We start from the raw sequence: 18,832 nt of genomic DNA, 5'->3' as shown, positions 1-18,832 counted from the left end.
GTGTCTATAGGCTCTACATAAGCTTTTCATGTAGCAAATTTAGTTAAAAAAAGTTAAACATCGACATTTTTAAAAGTCTTTAAGCATGAAAATTTGGTTTATTGTAATTATGTACTTCAAAGTTTATTAAAAAATTGGTTTATAGTACAACGAGAAATACAATGAATCACAAGTGCGCCATAAAACACTAAACGTTTTACGGAAAGTTATTTTATAATGGAAGTATCCTTACGTCTCTTCTTGTCAAAGTAACTCTGAAGAAACTCGAAAGAAAAATTTCGGTACAGAACGACGACATTTTAACATTAAAAACTGAAAATTTTATTAAGATCAGTCTAATAGTTTTCAAGTTTTAACTGATGTGCCTAATTTAAAAAAACAAAAAACAAACGGGCATCTTTGACTGCGTCGATAGAAACTATCCTTGTAATGGAGACAACAAACCATGCACGCACGTATGTGTCGAAAGTGGTCACAAGAACAAACATACTTTATGTATGTTAGTCCCATACTTTGTTTCTGTTAATCCAAGTCCCATGTGTGTGTGTGTGTGTGTGTGTGTGTGTGTGTGTGTGTGTGTGATTTGGATTTTAACGTAGCTATAACAATTTCTCAGTCATATCGCTACGATGTATGCAGCGTGACAGTTTATAGTGATGTCTAGCACTGGGGCATCATGCCGCAGACATGTAGCATGATGTCCCACCAAGTCACATTATCCTGATACCAGGCCGACTAGTCCTAACACTAATCTCTTAATGCTGTTAGTATCATTTTTATAAGGCTTTCGTATGACTCAGCCGGGGTTCGAACACGCGACCTCCCGCATCGGAGGCAGACGCTCTGACCACTAGACCACCGCTGTGGTCCACGTCCACGTCCAAAGTAACTACTGTACTACTCACTTGGGACTGGGATAAACAAAAACAAGTAAAAGACTAACATATCATTTTAGAAACATATATACATATAGGTTTTTTCCCTACGTAATCGGTTATTGTTTGTTGCCTCCCTTTACAAGAACCGCTTCTTTCGATGCGGTGAAAGACAAGCGTTTTTCTGCTAGGCACACCACAACTTAAAAATAATCCTGATACCAGGCCGACTAGTTAAAAGCCAAGAAGTTTACGTGTGTTGAATTATTTAAAGAGATGCCATGCAAAAATATCTTAAACACATTAGATTCATTAGACGGCAGTATTCCAACATAAAATCCCAGCCTGGAAAATTTCATATTGGATGAAGACCGGATTTTCATCTCAATCAGATCAAAGATCGCATAAAACTACCTAGCTGTAAAAACTGTACTATTGATTAACATTAGAAAAGTAATTTCAGTATTACGTCAGCTTTCGGTTTATATGTCCCGCTTTAAGGTGTGAAATATGAAACCATATTTAAAGTATGCCATCGCGCTCTCAGCTAATTCCGATAGTCAAATGCTATATGTTCAATTTCCTACGTCGCTTTACTACAGTGAAATTGCGAAAGTATTCCAACAGGTAAATATGACCTTTAGCCGTAGATAACGGTATGCCCACCTGTTGCATTGCTTCCTCGACAATTTACGTGTGTCGTCTGATTCTAACGGACCTATATCTCAGGTGTGACGGTTTTGATGTGAAACATTCTATCACAGTTGTATCGTGGATGCCATTTCGTTTATAGAATCTTCACCATGAAAAACTCGGATGATGCACATATATTGACAGATACAATTTATAAGGTAAGGTATATTTTACCTGTTCTCATTGTGATTTAAACCAGTGACAACGAAGATGTATACATTTATTATAGGTTGTGTTGGACTAAACTTATATGTCTTATATGTATGTCGCATGCAGCAGGTACAATAAGAGTTGTATAAACGCAGTTTCACTGCAGAAATAATGTTGAAATCGTTAAGCATTCAAAACAAATTCATGTCCAATGTATCCAACTCAAGAAGTCGTGTCAGCTATAACACAAATATTTCAAGATGCTACTACACCTGGTCGATAAATGGATACGAGTCAGCTTTTGTGGCTGCTATTACATACTTTCAACAATGTCGGATTCGCCTTATTGTTAACTATTTCAGTTGTTTCATCTTTCATTAGCGGCTATTTTTTTTAATATTTGTTGTAACATATCCTTTTTGAAAATATGCCTACGTGAAAATTTCAAGTATATACTGTTCAAGAACGGAATGTATCATGTAGGGTATTTATTTAATATCTGACATATTCGAGTAAACGAAGAAATATAGTCACACACACACACACACACACACACAATTACTACCCCATTTTGGTTATGTCGCCGCTAATCTCAAAACTAAGACGTACTTTTGAAACACTTTTGTTGTTACTGTTGTAGGGTTTAGCGACATTTTTCAGCACAAGATAGGCTATACATGGCGGCCAGTAAAATGGTGGAGGAAGAACCTGGGAAAACCCCGGAAAGAACCACCGACCCACGAGAAGCTACCGGCAGAAACTCTTTTGTACCAGCTTCACTAGACAAACACATTGCTTCACTTGACCAACACATTGCTTCACTAGACAAACACATTGCTTCACTTGACCAACACATTGCTTCACTAGACTAACACATTGCAAGAAGCTGTTCTCACACCACCACCACCACCACCATCAACACATAAAAGAGATGTACTTGCTCTAACCGTTAAGTTTCTCCTTTAAAAAAGTATCCCCACCCACTCTTCAAATGCAAGAAAAGAATTCACAGTCTATTCATTCACATCAGATGAATGAACATTCCTTGAGTGCGCAGGTATGTCAGACATTTTTGTTTTACATAAAATGTCATTGTGGTTGCTGTTGTTGTTGTTGTTGTTGTTGTTGTAGGGTTTAACACCATTATTCAGCACAAGATAGGCTATACATGGTAGCCGAAACGGTGAGCGCTTTAGACCACTCGGGGCCCCGTCATTAATGTTATGTCAGAGGTTTAAACTTATAAATAGAGTCGGTATTTTCAAAATTAACGGGTCCCGGGTGGCTGAGTGGTCAAAAGCGCTCACCTTTACCGATCACTGCAATCTCACATGTGTCCGCCTGGGTTCGAGTCCAAGGTGGGTAGGTGAGAAAGCTATCAGTAGCTTCCCGTAGGTCGGTGGTTCTTCCTCCACCAGTTATACTGGCCACCATATTTTGCCTGTCTTGCGCTAAGAAATGACATTAAACACCAAAGAACAATAATAAAAATTAGGAAGGGTTGGGTGCGTAGGTTGTGTCACTAGGCGGAAAGTTTTGTACTTAACCACACCCTGGTATCAGTGACATCAATACTGAAGCGACTTGATAGGTGTACTGTCATGGTGTTTGCGTTTGTTTTGCTGCTGTTTGTTTTTTTCTACCCTTAGTTGCATTAGATCCAGATTGTGTTTTTAAGTCAATATCTAAAAGATTTTGTTGTATTTATTTTAGCACAAGATGCTAGTATTAGCACACTAACATAATGCGCCTAAGGTTACTAGTGTTTTAAATGGGACAAAAATCACTTTAGAAAGTACGAACGGCAATAACGACAAGCCTGCGGAACACGCTGAAGTTTTAGAAATCATGCAATTCGAATGGAGTCTTTAAATAGAAATAGAGAACTATATGTTGAAATTGGCCTTAGATCATGGTATGTGCGTGTGTGTGTGCGCGCTGGATAATCTGATTCCTGTCATCAGAAGTCGTGGTTTTGTATGTACTCTCAAACTAATCCACACTGCAGGATACATGCTTGTTGCACCAAATTTACTCCTATCATAAGCTTTGAAATTTCTCTTGAACAGGGCCAAGGGGACAATAGATCCACCAGCGTCATTGGATTTTTTTCCCGAGTATCTCCTTTATTCGTGTACTAAAGGGAACTAAATGTAATTGATGGAAAGTGTGAAGAATGTGGGTTGTATACGTGATAAATAATAGAGTACACACAACGTCATCATCGGTCAAAGTAAATGTGATTTCATTGTTTTCAAATAATGATATCACGTTTTATGTTGCAGCTTCCGTATGTGTCACATTACGAAGTTTATCTGTTTACCGTATGTGCTCGTTATAAGTCGAGTCCAACTGCAAACTGCACAAGCCCAGATCTGACGTCGCATAATGTGCCGGCAGATCTGGGACTGTGCAGTCTATTAGTAGTTGTCAGTAAAATAAACAACATAGATCCTGATCTGCAGGCACATTATATTATGGCAGATCAAGATGTTTGTTGTTTGCAGTTTAATTTGTCTTATAAACGAGTATAGGCGGTACATAAAAAGGGCTGTCTTTAGGGTCCGAGATAACTTTCCTTACATGTTTAGTTCTTGATGAATACTATTTAATAAAGTGAAACTCTAAAGCCTGTCCAAACTGTGAAGTAGTTAACAAAATAGTCCTCAGCCACAAAGTGTGCATTTGTTTAGGGTTAAATGTCTTAAGAACAAATGTGGAGTTCCATCTAACGTCTGTAAGAATGAAATACACTTTGGGTTTGTTAGAGAATCGGGGGGGGGGGGGGGGTAATCCAATTTAAAGTCTGCATCAGATATGCCTAGATTCTTACCTGCGCGCGGCTCGGCATTGCACAGCGACCCAAGTGTTATCAATCTCATCGTGAAATCGGATTAAAGTTTAAACGTGAAAAAAATGAACTGGTTTACATTTCTGATCTATTACAAAGCACTAATTTTAGTCAGTTTCTAACCAGTTAAATAGTTAGGGAGGAAAAAACCCCGAAAAAAGACAATGAAATACACTTTGTTTTTTTTAGAGAATCCAGGGGAAAAAATCCAATTTAAAGTCTGCATGAATTTTCAGATATGCCTAGATTCTTACTTGCGCGCGGCTAGGGCATTGCACAGCGACCCAAGTGTATCAATCTCATCTTGAAATTGGAGCAAAGTTTAAAGGTGAAGAAAAAAAAAAATGAAGGACCGCCGATTAATTAGACTGGTTAACATTTCTGATCTATTATAAAGCACTAATTTTAGTCAGTTTCTAACCAGTTAAATAGTTGGGGGGGGGGGGCGGGGAATGAAAAAGAAACAACATTATTTTGGACTACAAACAAAACAGACAATACTAAAGATAAACATATATATGATACAACATAGTGTAAATTCTTTAGGCACGGCTAAAAATACTCTTGTTGTGAAACATCTCCATAATGTTAAGAGCGAAGTAAATAAATAATGTCAGGTCAAACCAGTCAGCTGCCATAGACACTGACTTAGCCGATTTCGTTTTCGACTACTAGTCTCGTTCAGCCAGATCTCGAGTGACTCAAATGTGATCAAATGTGATCTTCGCCAAGAAATGGTCTTGTTTTCTTTTTTATTGTTTTTTAAATGCGTTTTCTTGGTTACGCCAAAACAAGACTTTCCCAAAAATTTTGATTTATTTTTTTAGATGGGGTGACGTAATACCTATTTGTGATGATGAGATAGCGGCATGTTTTGAGTAAACACAACTAGTTTAATTGGCTTGTTAGATCACAGGGGCTCGTTACAAAGAAAATCAACGGATAGGGGTTCTAACCTGTAACAATATATCACAAGGGAAGACATCGGTCCGCACCCCTCGGTAGTTTCAACACTACTAGTTTATCTTAATTGCGTCTGCTAATTTCCAACTTAGGCCAGTTGTAATCATATGCCTCTCGCATCGGAGTCTGTTTACAAAGTGATATCAGGTTGGCTTTAATGACTACAGAAAGTATGTCACGATAAATTTGGTGATAGCAAAAGCGAAAAATGTCTTTGTTGCTTCGCATATACACATTTTTATGAAAGCGCCTTCTGTTATAATGAAGATTTCTCCTATCTTTTTATGGCATAGATCGCTCGGAGAAACTGTATACAGAAACGAGGCTCTGTCAAGTTTCGGGCTTCAAATTCTGATCCCGAGGATGGGATTTCCCTGTCACACGAGCTATTTTAATGGATTCTATTTCTTATTACTCACAAGGAAACAGTGTCTGAAAAATATGACGCAATATCATCGGAATTTGCAGTTCAGAGCATTGGATACTGCATCACAAATTTAGTTTACAATAAACTAGTTCATGTACTTTAAGGTAGCGCTCGACAGATGTTACGTGCTTCTGACAGAGTGAATTTTTTTTTGGGGGGGAGGGCATTTGCAATATGCACAGGAGAGAAAATATTGCCATATCTCTGTCCAATTTTCATGAACTGTGGCTGAAATTTCTTTACATGCTGTAGTTGTGGAAATCGTGTCGGAACAAAATGGCTGCTCCTATATGCGCTAAAACATAGCCTGAACCAGTAAAAAGTACACTAACTTCAGCAGTTATTAAACTTGGGAAAACGAATTTTGCCACAGTAGGCAATACCAGCTTCTTTCTGAAGTGCAATGAATGAATTACAAATTGTTTAAAAAGGAGAAAACTGATCGGCTCTTTTTGTTTTTATGCAGTTTACCTTTGCAGTCCAGAAAATGAAAATGACCTAGTGGAGCTAGCATTTTTTTGACAGTTGTACATTTGATGCAGGGTTAAAATGTACAATATTTAACCCAAGTTATGCCCGTCAATCATTGATCAGATTAGATGGAATTGGCTTTATTTTTTCTTTGAATACCTAAGATATTCACGTTTTTTCTTTTCTTCATGTGAGCAAACTAAAAGATGCATTATACATGTATCACATAAGTGACATATCAAAATATTTAAAACAAATTTGGATTCAGTTGTCAATCATGAATCGTATGATAACACCGGTTCTTTCGTACGGCAAATAAAAAGGTGACCGTTCTCAATAAGAACAAAAACGTGCCCCCTTTTAGGAATCATTCAAATGGGCTGTCGCTTTATTATGCACAATAAGGAACAAACACCCTTTGACATGCATTATATTTGTCATATTTGACATTATAATTTCACTAATCTTTCTTCGTGTAAATTTATTGCAACACTAATATGGTTTATAATGATGGATATGACTACGATATTACATGTTAATCAGAAGGCATAAACCGGTTATATCCAGATATTTTATTGCGAAAAATAATTATTCTTACTTACATATGGTCGCTGATTCACTGCTACAGTTTTATGTATTTATTTGTTTATTTATTTAATTACCCACCCTTTCCTCTCAACAGACTGACTTCTGGCCGAATGCCACAAAACTTTATAAACATAATAAGGCCTTTATATGATAAAACCTTACTCGACATTTCGAGTAGTAAATGATACTCCAGATTATGAAATATTAGTGGAAATCAACAAATGCAGCCGTTTGATTCGACAAACTTCGAAGTATTAGTCGAAATAAACAGATGCATCATTTTGATTGGTCAACATGATTTTGAAGAAGATTGGAGTCGAGTAAAGTTTTTTTTTTTTGACAGAGGGGTCAGATTTATTTTTCCATTGTTGGTTATAACGTCATTTTAATGTGTTTTAAGTGCAATGGAAAAGGAAGCTATGTGTTTTTCCCAAGGGCACACTGATGCCGACGAACCGGAGCTGGTCTATGATGGATTGGAACTCTGAATTAAGAAGCAAACAGGAAAAAAAAAATCTCATTTATAATGTCCCTGTAATGTTGAAATACGCCCTGGTTGTATAAATCCAAACAGTATAATAATTACTATCAAACGTTTCGTGATCTTACTTCTGACTCAAGTTATACAATACACTTTTAGTTTTTAATTCGATGATGAGCTCAGTTTTTGTGATCAGACTCTTTCGTGACCATTAGCCCTGAAATCGCCAGGGAAAATAACCATTAGCCATGAAATCGCCAGGGAAAATAACCATTAGCCCTGAAATCGCCAGGGAAAATAACCATTACTAGTTAAATCCATAGACGGTCACAAAGTTATTTGGTATACGTTCCAAATGCCATAGTTTGATCGTGTATTTACTGTCTAACTGTCCATAGAAATCTAAAATGTTCTGACATTTCATCAAATTTTAGCAGGTAGCAAGTCATTAGTCACCAGGATGCCTACTATTTATTAATGTCCTAACAGCATGCGTCACATTAAAATGACCACTGGCTACTCAGAATTAATGGTCAGTCTTGACCACATCAGTACGTGTTTGGTTTGCTTGATAGACGGTTCGTAAGTGAATTCTGTACACGATCTACTTTCTTTCGTGAAGCAGATTAATTGATGATACATTCATTAACTGATGTCCCTTACACTAATGAGTACGTAATATGGCCAATGCACACGAATTTTATTCCGAAATAATGTAATCTCTCTCTCTCTCTCTCTCTCTCTCTCTCTCTCTCTCTCTCTCTCTCTTAATAGCTGCTTCTTTTGACAATCCAGGCGTGCTGGACAAAGATGAATTCGTAGGGTCTTAAAAAAAAACCCACAAGAAACTCATTACGTTTCCTTGCATGCAGTGAATTGAAGAAAAAAAAAGTGCACTTTGATTAAGTGTTACAGATCTCTTGAAAATCAGCATGTTTTCCGCAAATAACTGGACAAAAATCGCATAATGAAATATGCATGCGTTCAAATTATACAAATTTAATTTTACGTATTTCGTCCAAAAGTTTGAGCCTTTGAACTGTAGTAAATACAGCCCGTGTTTTGTGTTGGCTCATTCGATCAAGAATCGTTTTGTATTAAATATAATCTTCCTAAGTTCTGTTTATCATGAAATGTATGAAACTCGTTGAATGTCAATTGTTGTATCTACTAAGATTTGCACAATACAGAAATCCTCAATATGACCATATCACTGTTGTAAATGTTCGTTTGGGAGTGTGGGTGGATGGTGGGTGGGTGGGTGGTAGCCAAATATCCCGAACATGCAAACAGCACAGACGATAATGCCTTATATAGATTTCGTAAAAAATACAGCACAGACGATAATGCCGTACCAATAAAAAAATACAGTACAGACGATAATATCGTCGTTGTTATTGTTATAGGGTTCAACGCCATTTTTCAGCACGAGATAGGCTTTACATGGCGGCCAGTATTACTGGTGGAGGAAGAACCCTGGAAAACCCTGGGAAGAACTACCGACCCACGAGAAGATACTAGCAAGCTTTCTCACCTACCCACATTAGCCGAGCCTGAGACTCGAACCGACGCAGACAGGGGTGAGATGGCAGTGATCCGGAACGGTGAGCACTTTACATCATTCGGACACTCAAGGCCCCAGCTAATATCGTACATAGATATCAGTTGGTAACATTGACCAATTTGCATATTGCACACTGCAAATAGAGGATCAGAAAATAGTTGTTTCACACACACTGGAAGTTTCAAAGGCTATCACACTTTCTGCATAAAAGGAAACTCGGTATGGAAATGTATATGTTCGAATTTTTTTTTTTTTGGTCTGTTGTTTTGCTTTTTTTTTTTTCATAGGAGCTGGGCTTGTAAAATGCACGCAAAGCAATTTCTCAACATCAATAAATTTCTTTCAGAATCTGAGTGATAACTTCAATGCAGGGATTCGTCAGATAGTCATTACAGGAAAGGCCTACCAGAAAGCTCTTGTTGGTAAGTTGTCCTCTTTGAGTATCGTGATGTAAAGTGTACCATGATATGATGTTATCCGTCCGTCCGTCTGTCTGATTTTAAATTGTTGTTTTGTAGAATACCTTGAGTTTTAAGCCATGTGACATAGATTGTGGATGGTTTGTACTTGGAGGAACAATTACAATTATAGATATTGAGGTTGATAAAGGTCAAAGGTCGAGGTCACAGTGCGTAAAAAAGGAAACAGCTATTTCATTACAACAATTTTCAAAACAAAACAAAACTATTTTGATACAGTAAGTTTCTTTCAAGACAAACACCTTGATAAAACTTTGTGAATGGTCTGGATTGACGCAAATAATGGTAGGACTTTCTCTGAAAAAAAAGTAACTGAATACCATACCATATAACGGCACCAAACTTTGACCAAATGAGTTTGCTGGTATGGAAAGGAAAAACGGCTTCAACTGTTATTCGAGTTTAAAGGTCACAAGGATCCAAATAAAGTCAATCGGTTTCTCGCTTTTGTCATGCACAATATTAACGCATTTACTTTGGAGTTCTTTCTGTGGGTGTTTTGGGGGTTAATTTAGTTAGAAACTTTAATCACAAAAGGAAATATATTGATGGCTAAAGCTAAGAGCAAGGTATATATTTAGTACGCATGTAAAAAAAAAAAACCCCACATCAAATCTTCATCGAAAATTTATTTGCTGCATCTACCTGGATCGGAAAATTGCAGGATGATAAAATATTACGAGCACCTCTTGACTAATTAAACTCTGTTTTGGACTACATAACCATGGCATGTCTAAGATTTGATACTTAGTTTTGTTTATCTCAGTGTTGACTGTCTCTAAGTGGTCTAGCCTACGCAAGATGAAGCAACAAGTAGTCAGGTACACGTAGCCTTGCATGTTCGTTGAGAGTAAGGATCAAATGAACGCCATTTATTTGCATTGTAGGTGAAGACACAGCTGTCGGTATGATTATGTTCTTAACCTCTTCAATGATAAGTGTAACTCCTCAAGTATCGCACTTACATGCTAAATTGGTAAATATACATGACCAGGCGAATTTTTTTCCCCCTATCCCCATCGACTCCATCTTTGTTGTGGAATAAATTAATATTGCATGTTAATAATGGCCATTTACAGTGAATAACTGCTCTTAAGTTTGATCGATTTAAATTGAAAAATTTAATGTCTGATCTTGACTAGCTCTATTCATCTGGATAGGTTTTACCCACCCAGATAACAATGTACCCTTTATACCAAAATGAAAGTTCCCAAGTAAAAAGCACCTTGTATTCATAATGAGCTCCCCTCGTATCATAAAAGACATCATTATCATTATTATTATTATCAACGTTGTTGTCATCATCATCAATGTTGTTATAATTGTTGTCATCATCATCATCGTCATCATCATCATTGTTATTATTATTATTATTATTATTACAGCTGCAATGCCCATATTCAAGTTGCATATATAATGAAACCTGTCAATTTGTGATAGTATAATGTTGTCCTTTAAACGCAGGAATTCTTAATATAAAGAGGTCTCAATCATATGTGTACACGTGCCTTCAAGATTATTAAGTTGAAACGTTCTGCTGGAATTAACTCAGAAACTCATAAATGAATTTCCAACTCATTGTTCCAGGAGATGCTTGACTTCTGTATACTGTGTTTTGAGGGCGGTTACTACTAATCCATTATCCTGATTTATTTTAATGGTCAACATCGGTAGCAAATATGCCATGACCTACATCTAAATTAATTTCAACTATAAAATAGAGTACAACTTGGAGAAATCGAAGAGCTTCGGTCACAAATGTTTGTTTAGAGTTTTCTGTTGTTTCAGATATTCTTTTGACGCAGATAAGAGAATACATAATACGTGTACTGAAGGAGTCATTCGAGTGATAGCGATTTATCGAGTAGTTGATGCCCAGGCTATCAGCGTTTAACAGCATTTCACAATCATTCGCAATTCCTATTATTAGTAATTTGCTCTAAAAATTATATTCCCAGTTAATCAATTTGTTCCCCAAAATGATGAACACAGGCCCCATTTCTAATCACTCATTAAAAATATGTGTATCTTTACACGCAGTATCAGCTTCCATTTGTGTCTTCTACATTACAGGAGTAGCATCTGCAGCCCGTAGCTTCCATGAAGCTCTGGCCAATGTTGGGTCATCAGCAAGACTCTGTAAAGGGGGAACGGAACAAATAGGTAAGCTGTCCTTTGAATATTTTAGCTTTATTCGCTATATTGGTACAAAACACCGAGACATAAATATGAAGGTTCCAGGTTGGACAAAATTAGCAGCGTAATCTACCAGAAGAAAAGAAAAAAGCAACGCCTGCTAACAGCTCTATTTTAAAGTGAAGCCATGATTCAAACCTGGAACATCAGACCTGAAGATCATGCCAACGGTTTGGAGAGTTTGAACTTTAGATTATGTGTTAACCAACTGCAAATGACGCCTATTATTAAACATTATTTTGATTGGATGTTTTTGGAACCTCAGTCTCAAACTCTAGCTCGAGTTCAAAGTTTGATGATCTATAGGCCAGAGTAACCAAACTTTTATATTTCATTGCCTCGTTGAGAACGCTACTTTTCCTTAACCGATTTTGCCTGAAATAGAAAAGTAACACTAGAATCAATGGGAACAGGTCAAAACGTATTCAAACCGAAACGTACCAAAGTCAAACGTACCCAAACCGAAACGTACCCAAGTCAAAACATACTCAAGTCAACACGTACCCAAGTCAAAACGTACCAAAATTCAAACATGGCCCACACTCGCTTTGAATAATAACATACTGTTAGTGTATTGTGTTTCATATGACAGTGACGGGCTTGATAACACTGGACAACAAATTTTTACAAAAGTCATGTTACTGAAATAAAATTAGTCAATTCTTATCAATTTTTATGTGCTGAACACGAATATGACAGTCAAATTGCAAAATTGGCTCTAGTTTTTTTGTAATCTGCAAGAAATTAATGTTTACATAACGAAATGCATTCCAATAGTAAAAGGTCAACTGTAATAGCCTACCTACAAAAAATCAAGTGATTGACTACATCTTAGATTTCTTTGCCTGTCTCTTGTACAGCTGTTCGGGAGCATCTCTGAGGAGTGTCCAGCAGTAGTCAGCCAGCATTGTAGTGGACCATTTTCCCTGGTATCTTTGTTCCATTGTTGCGATATCTTGATGAAAACGTTCGCCGTGTTCATCACTAACAATACCACAGTTGCTAGGAAAGAAATCCAAATGGGAATGAAGAAAGTGAATCTTTAGAGACATATTGCAGCCAAGTTTCTTATACTTCATCAACATGTCTTCTACTAGTTCCTTATAGTTTTCTGCCCTAACATTTCCGAGGAAGTTTGTAGAAACTAGGCGAAAAGCATTCCATGCTTGTTTCGCGTCACCTTCCAGCAAGTTGTTGAACCGGTCATCTTTGAAAAGCTCTCGAATCTGAGGACCCACAAAAACTCCCTCTTTAATCTTTGCTTCGCTGAGTCGAGGGAATTTTTCATGCAGGTATCGGAATGCTGGCAAAGTCCGGTCAATGGCTTTCACGAAGTTCTTCATCAAACCTAGTTTGATGTGAAGGGGTGGTAGCAAGATTTTCTGAGCCTCAACCAGAGCTGGGTGTTGGATATTCTTCTCTCCAATGGCTACATTCTGCCTGTGAGTCCATTCCTTCCTCATGTAGTGCATTTCCCTTGCTCGGCTATCCCACTCGCATAAGAAACACATGTATTTTGTATATCCTTGCTGCAGTCCCATTAAAAGGGCAACTACCTTCAAATCACCACAGAGGTGCCAGCTGTACTTGTTATACTCAATGGAATTCAGTAGCTGCCTTAAGTGATCGTATGTCTCTTTCATGTGGACAGCATACGCTACTGGAATAGATGGAAGAATGTTTCCATTGTGCAAAAGCACAGTCTTGAGACTCAGTTTCGAAGAGTCCACAAATAGTCTCCATTCTTGTGGGTCATGAGTGATTTTTAAAGCATTCATGAGGCCCTCAATATCGGAACAGAATATCAGATTACTTTCCTTTCTGAAGAAAGGCTCCAATTGCTGGTGGCGCTTTCGATATGCAGTAATTGTGACATCTTCTTCTAGAAGATTCCATTGTTGGAGTCTTGATCCTAGCAATTCTGCCTTGTTCTTTGATAAGTCCAAATCACGAATCAGGTCATTTAGTTCTTCCTGTGTTATTCTGTGTGGGGTTGATGATGCACCACAGTGAAAATCTGGATCACTGCATGCTGATGGTCCAGGAGAAGAACAGGTCGACTCACCTTTGTCTTCGTCAGATGAATCAAGAGAATATTCTGCTGGAGGTTCTGGAATAGGAAGTCCCTCACCATGTGGAACTGGTCTCAATGCAGACGGAATGTTTGGGTAGACTATTCTCGACTTCTTTCGCTTCGTTATTCCGCCGGAAAGAGGAGGAACCAAGCAGAAGTAACAGTCATTTAGGTGGTTGCTTGGCTCTCTCCACGCCATTGGGACTGCAAACGGCATTGATGACCTTTTGCAATTCAACCACTGTGAAAGCTGTGTTGTACATGTAGCACAGCATATATGCGGAGCCCAAGGCTTGTCTTGGTCACCAACCTTGCATCCGAAGTAAAGATGATATGCCTTCTTCACTTGAGAATTGATACTTTTCTTCTGGTTGGCAAATGTCACTTCCCCACAAATATAGCAAAAATTGTCCGCGGTATTAACACACTTTCGAGGCATTACTGTTCTTTATTGTACGTAAATGGATAAAATAATAAGTTTTATGTAACAGTAGCTTGAACTGTCTCGCACAACGTCTAAAATATTTTAAATGCTGAACCTATCTGATTGGGCTTTATATAGTACACTGCTTACGTCAGCTTCAGCAGCCGCCTGGCATTAGTATAATAGGCCTACACATGTATAGTACACTGCTGACGTCAACTTACTTCAGCAGCCGCATGGCATTAGTATTGCATTGCATCAGAAAATGATGCAATCAACTGTGGATGATGTGAGCATGATGGTATTATGCAATGTTACATCATTATTCCGGATGTTGCTGCAGTCCTACTGGAGAAATTTACACAGTGAAACATAGAAAATGAGGTATATGAATATCTTCAAAACGAGAGCCAATACAAATTTTTCACGGTTATATTCGTGTTCGGCACACCAAAATACTACAGATTAGGGCCTTTTCAAGTCAGTAATGATTTCACTGTTGACCAGTGTAAGCAATGGAAATCGGCAATAGAGCTATCTGTTCTTATTATCTAGCTCTTACGCACATTAAGAAAAATATGTTTAAGTAAAGAGGTATCGTTTGGATGTGTGTATATATGTGTGTTGTGTTTTCCAGTGGAGAAAATTCTGCTAACTGTTCTGAACCATATTTGACGATTGCTTCGTGTGTTTTAAACCAGCACTCAGATGCGCGTAGTTCATACAATTACTAGCGTCAGTTTTGAAAATTAATTCCATTTTTCATATTTCGCAATAGAAACAGATATTTAAACAGATGTTGACAAAACTCTTGTTTTTACTTTTTTATTTAAAAAAATTAAAAACACAAAAGTAACTTCCCTTGCGTGTTTATTTGCGTTTTCCATTTCGTATTGTATTTTATTTCCAATACGTTCCATTTTTCCATTGCGTATTTAACTTAATCAATCCCCACCTTCTCCCCTCTCCTGGCGCTTAGTCTAATTCTGGTGCTTGACAGATATTACCTGGTATAGATTTCCACTAATGGATGAATCATCGAGCTCTGCCTATCTATCACTTGATGTTAATCTTATCAATGTTTTTTATGATTCCTATGACCCACTGAACTATCCACAGTCGGGTTATGAGTAAATCATGATATAATTACACATTAAGTGCAAAGCTTGTCTGTAAGGCGGTGTTTTTGACTCTGGACGATGATTTACCACCATACTCCTGGTGTTTGATATCTAGTATTTTTCTCTGTATAAACTATGTAAAAATTCGGTTGTTTCTTTTTCTCGCCCTGTTTTTTTGTGTGTGAAATTTTCAGTATGAAACAAACGTTAATTTCTAATGATAATAATTTCCATAAAAAGTTAAAACAGAACATTGATTCGATAGAAAACTATGTGCTAGCGAGCGGGTATGTTATGCTGGTTCTCACGTACTTAATAAAATGAAAATGGTCCATAACAACCCAGCAAGGTCTCGGTTACATGTAGGATGTAGTAAGTGCAAAATTCGATGTAATAGAAATCCCCTCTGAATTGACTATTCAGTTGTACTTACTTTGGTTTGGATTATTATCGTCTGTCTCATAATGTGCCGGCAGATCTGGGTCTGTGCGGTTTGTTATGAGTAATCAGTAGAACAAATGGCATAGCCCCTGATCTGCAGGCGCATTATGTCACGGCATTTCAGGATCTTTGTTGTTTGCAGTTTGGCTCGACTTATGTGCGAGTTCATATCCGAAGTAAAACAAATAAATACACATACTGAGTGGTTTATTACTTTGGACTTTACTATTAGGATAAGAAAAAAACATTTCATTCATTGTATCGTAGTACCTCATCTAATACAGTATTGGCATGGATCCTATTAGATTGCCTGTATCAACTGCTATCATAACAATTGCTGCTTGTTGTCGTTTACTTAATTTTCGTTTCCAGCCGATGAAAACCAATTATAATGTGATTCACATCTCTAAATATATGTACTCTATTTTGTGGTTGGTGTACAACATAACAAAATTTTGGTTCTAGTATACCTTAGTATAAGATGACCTGATTTATAATGTGGCACATTTTCATGGCTCCCAGTGACATAATGTGGCAGCATTTTAACTTTTGTAAAAGACGGGGAAACAGAAGATAGAAAGAGAGAAGAAAAAATGCTTTCTCGAAATGTACAGACTGGTAGAAAATCATACAAGGGTGAATTTGAGTTGTCCCATGAATGGCAGAATCAGATCTCTAATTATGTGCTGCTATGAGTTTTTAACCCTCGTTTTTAAGAATTTTGCGTTTATTTACCGTTATTTTTTATTTTATAGACCTTGTACAGAGTTTATAGTGTTTATCTTGATGTACTGTATTACGTTGATATGGAAAGAATTATCTTCTTGAAGTTTTTTTTGTTGTTGTTACAACTATTTACCTTTAATTTTTTAAAAACTGCCTTTTCATGGGTACCTTATAACCAATACTCTGCTGATATACCGTTACGTCTTAATCAAAAATTCGTAAATTCATGATGGATAAAGTGTTTTTGTTATTGTTGTTTTTTGTTTTTGAAATATTCTGAGAAGCGTTACGACATTATGGTCTTAAATTGTGAAACAGAAAAAAACACAACAATTTTAGTAAAATCAAATAATTTTATTCTCTAAGTTACAAGGTAAAAATTAAACCAGGAATTTACAGTATTGTTAATTAAATCTCATATAATCCTAACTGTCCTATCATAAGTCCAAAAGTATAGAATGTTCCGAGTGAAATCCAAGTTTTAAATTTGCTGATTTACCAATAGTTTCGAATATGCCGGTGTAGCAATGGTCTTGATTTATCGCGATAATATAAGACATAATGTTTTAAATGAAATCGCAATAATCCCCAAATCATGTTTCAGTCTAAATTGTTAACGAGTACTTTGTAATTCCAATGAATAATTTAAATAAATGAATCGTCTCAAATTATACCTGAAGACTGTTTAAAGCTCTGATCATTGATTCTCAAAGGCGGATATTAAGATACGAATGAAGACACTGTTGACAAAATCCTTTTTATATACACGCCCACAAGAACTATGTCGCAATAACATTTTCTAAATAGAAAAAAAAAAACCTCAATCATCTTAATGGAAACTTATACCAAACTGTAAACAGATTCGCTTCCAGAAACTTCTAATGTCATAATAAAGGCTAGGTCTTGATCTTAATTTTAAGTAGACAGCCTGTGTATAACTTACGAACGGGACACACACAAAAAACGTGTACACACTAAGATTCTATCCTCAATCATGGACCAAGGTCAAGCACAAAATACAAATTTAATATACATAACAGCAGAAAATAAAAAATGTTTTCTCCCAAAACTTGAGACTTGTATAAAATCATTGTTTTTGCTATGCATTAAACAACCTAGATAAAATTTCAGCCATGGGGCATTTTTTTCTGAATAAAGTAGGTTAAGGGGAGATGCATCTTTAGGTATGTAATGAAATAACCATTACCTACATTACATAATGCAATTAAAATATTATTTGATCAGATAATGTAATCTGTGTAATTTTAATTTGTTTCAACTTTTTATTTATTATTTTAGGGTAGTAGGCATAGTTTTTCTATAGTATGTGCAGTTTCATATTTTTTATATTTCCACACGTTAAAATATCACTTTATCTGATTCTGATTGGTCCAAATACGTCCATGAAATTATTGCGCAGTATTCTCTTTACTGATTGGCTGCGATCGTGGGAAAACTTTTTAACCCCGCCTTCTGGAAATTTTTGTTTTCAGTGAACATTTTTGGCGGCCAGGCCATTTTTCGAATCGACTCGCGAAAAGGAATGGGGGGGGGGGAATGGTCTCGTCTGCTTCAGTATGGTTAACATGGCCCCGTTGGGGTTTGTTATGTCATGTATAACATATCATAACATGAAAAATAGCTAAAACCAGAAGACAAAAACAAAAAAACAAAAAAAACCAAGTAAAACTATGGGTATTGCTTTTGTGGGGTGGGAGTTTAGGGAGGCGGTATATCTGTAGCATGGAATCCACCCTATTTACAAGCGAGGTTTAAATACTTACAGACGTAAATAAACTCACCTCTGTTCATAGAAGAATGTGGACATAAACCGGTCTCCAAAATGACAGCAGTTTGTCCAACCACTGCATATTTACGCGGTAAATATGTGATGCGATTCCGACTCAGAATGAAATCTGTTTGCATATTCTGTTGTCTACTGTTCCAAATCAAACACTGCAAATATCCGGTCACAAATACATTACTGTAAATATGGGAATTTCTTCATCCGGTGACAAATATATTACAGTAAATATGGAAATTTCTTCATCCGGTAAATCTTCTTTCACATTAATATCGCAATATCAATATAATGTTTAGTTATGAAAGTAATTATTAATTCACTGATTGGCATTACACAGTTTACATAATTTGATTGCTATTAACGTGGCAACATACATGTTTGGCAAATTTAAATATTTGTATGTTCGTGGACATTCGTGATTTACAGTACGCGGCCTGAGAACAATCGGTTATTAGTGAAACACAAAATGAATTTCGTACCGTTAATTCATACCAGCACAGGTGG

At 36.8% G+C, this 18,832-nt stretch overlaps 1 protein-coding gene and 1 long non-coding RNA gene across 2 annotated transcripts in view; one reads left to right on the top strand and one right to left on the bottom strand.

Annotated features, from left to right (window-relative positions):
- The first annotated feature begins 1,549 nt into the window (after nucleotides 1–1,549).
- Nucleotides 1,550–18,832, top strand: part of LOC149802631 (BAR/IMD domain-containing adapter protein 2-like) — a 111,430-nt gene continuing 94,147 nt past the window's right edge. The window contains exons 1-3 of the mRNA XM_089951953.1: nucleotides 1,550–1,726; nucleotides 9,410–9,485; nucleotides 11,616–11,705. Coding sequence (XP_089808079.1) covers nucleotides 1,679–1,726; nucleotides 9,410–9,485; nucleotides 11,616–11,705 — 214 coding nt within the window. The 5' untranslated portion in view covers nucleotides 1,550–1,678. The remainder of the gene's footprint in view (nucleotides 1,727–9,409; nucleotides 9,486–11,615; nucleotides 11,706–18,832) is intronic.
- LOC149802632 (uncharacterized) lies at nucleotides 11,717–18,435 on the bottom strand. Its single transcript, XR_016420076.1, has 2 exons — nucleotides 18,327–18,435; nucleotides 11,717–12,113 (listed from the first exon to the last, which is right to left on the bottom strand). It is a non-coding gene; the product is annotated as an uncharacterized LOC149802632 (long non-coding RNA).

Source organism: Sinohyriopsis cumingii, chromosome 3 (genome assembly GCF_028554795.1).
Source record: "Sinohyriopsis cumingii isolate HCF-2022 chromosome 3, ASM2855479v2, whole genome shotgun sequence".
NCBI classification, from domain to species: domain Eukaryota; kingdom Metazoa; phylum Mollusca; class Bivalvia; order Unionida; family Unionidae; genus Sinohyriopsis; species Sinohyriopsis cumingii.
The sequence above is the reverse complement of the archived record's forward strand: the minus strand, read 5'-3'. Positions and strand labels throughout refer to the sequence as shown.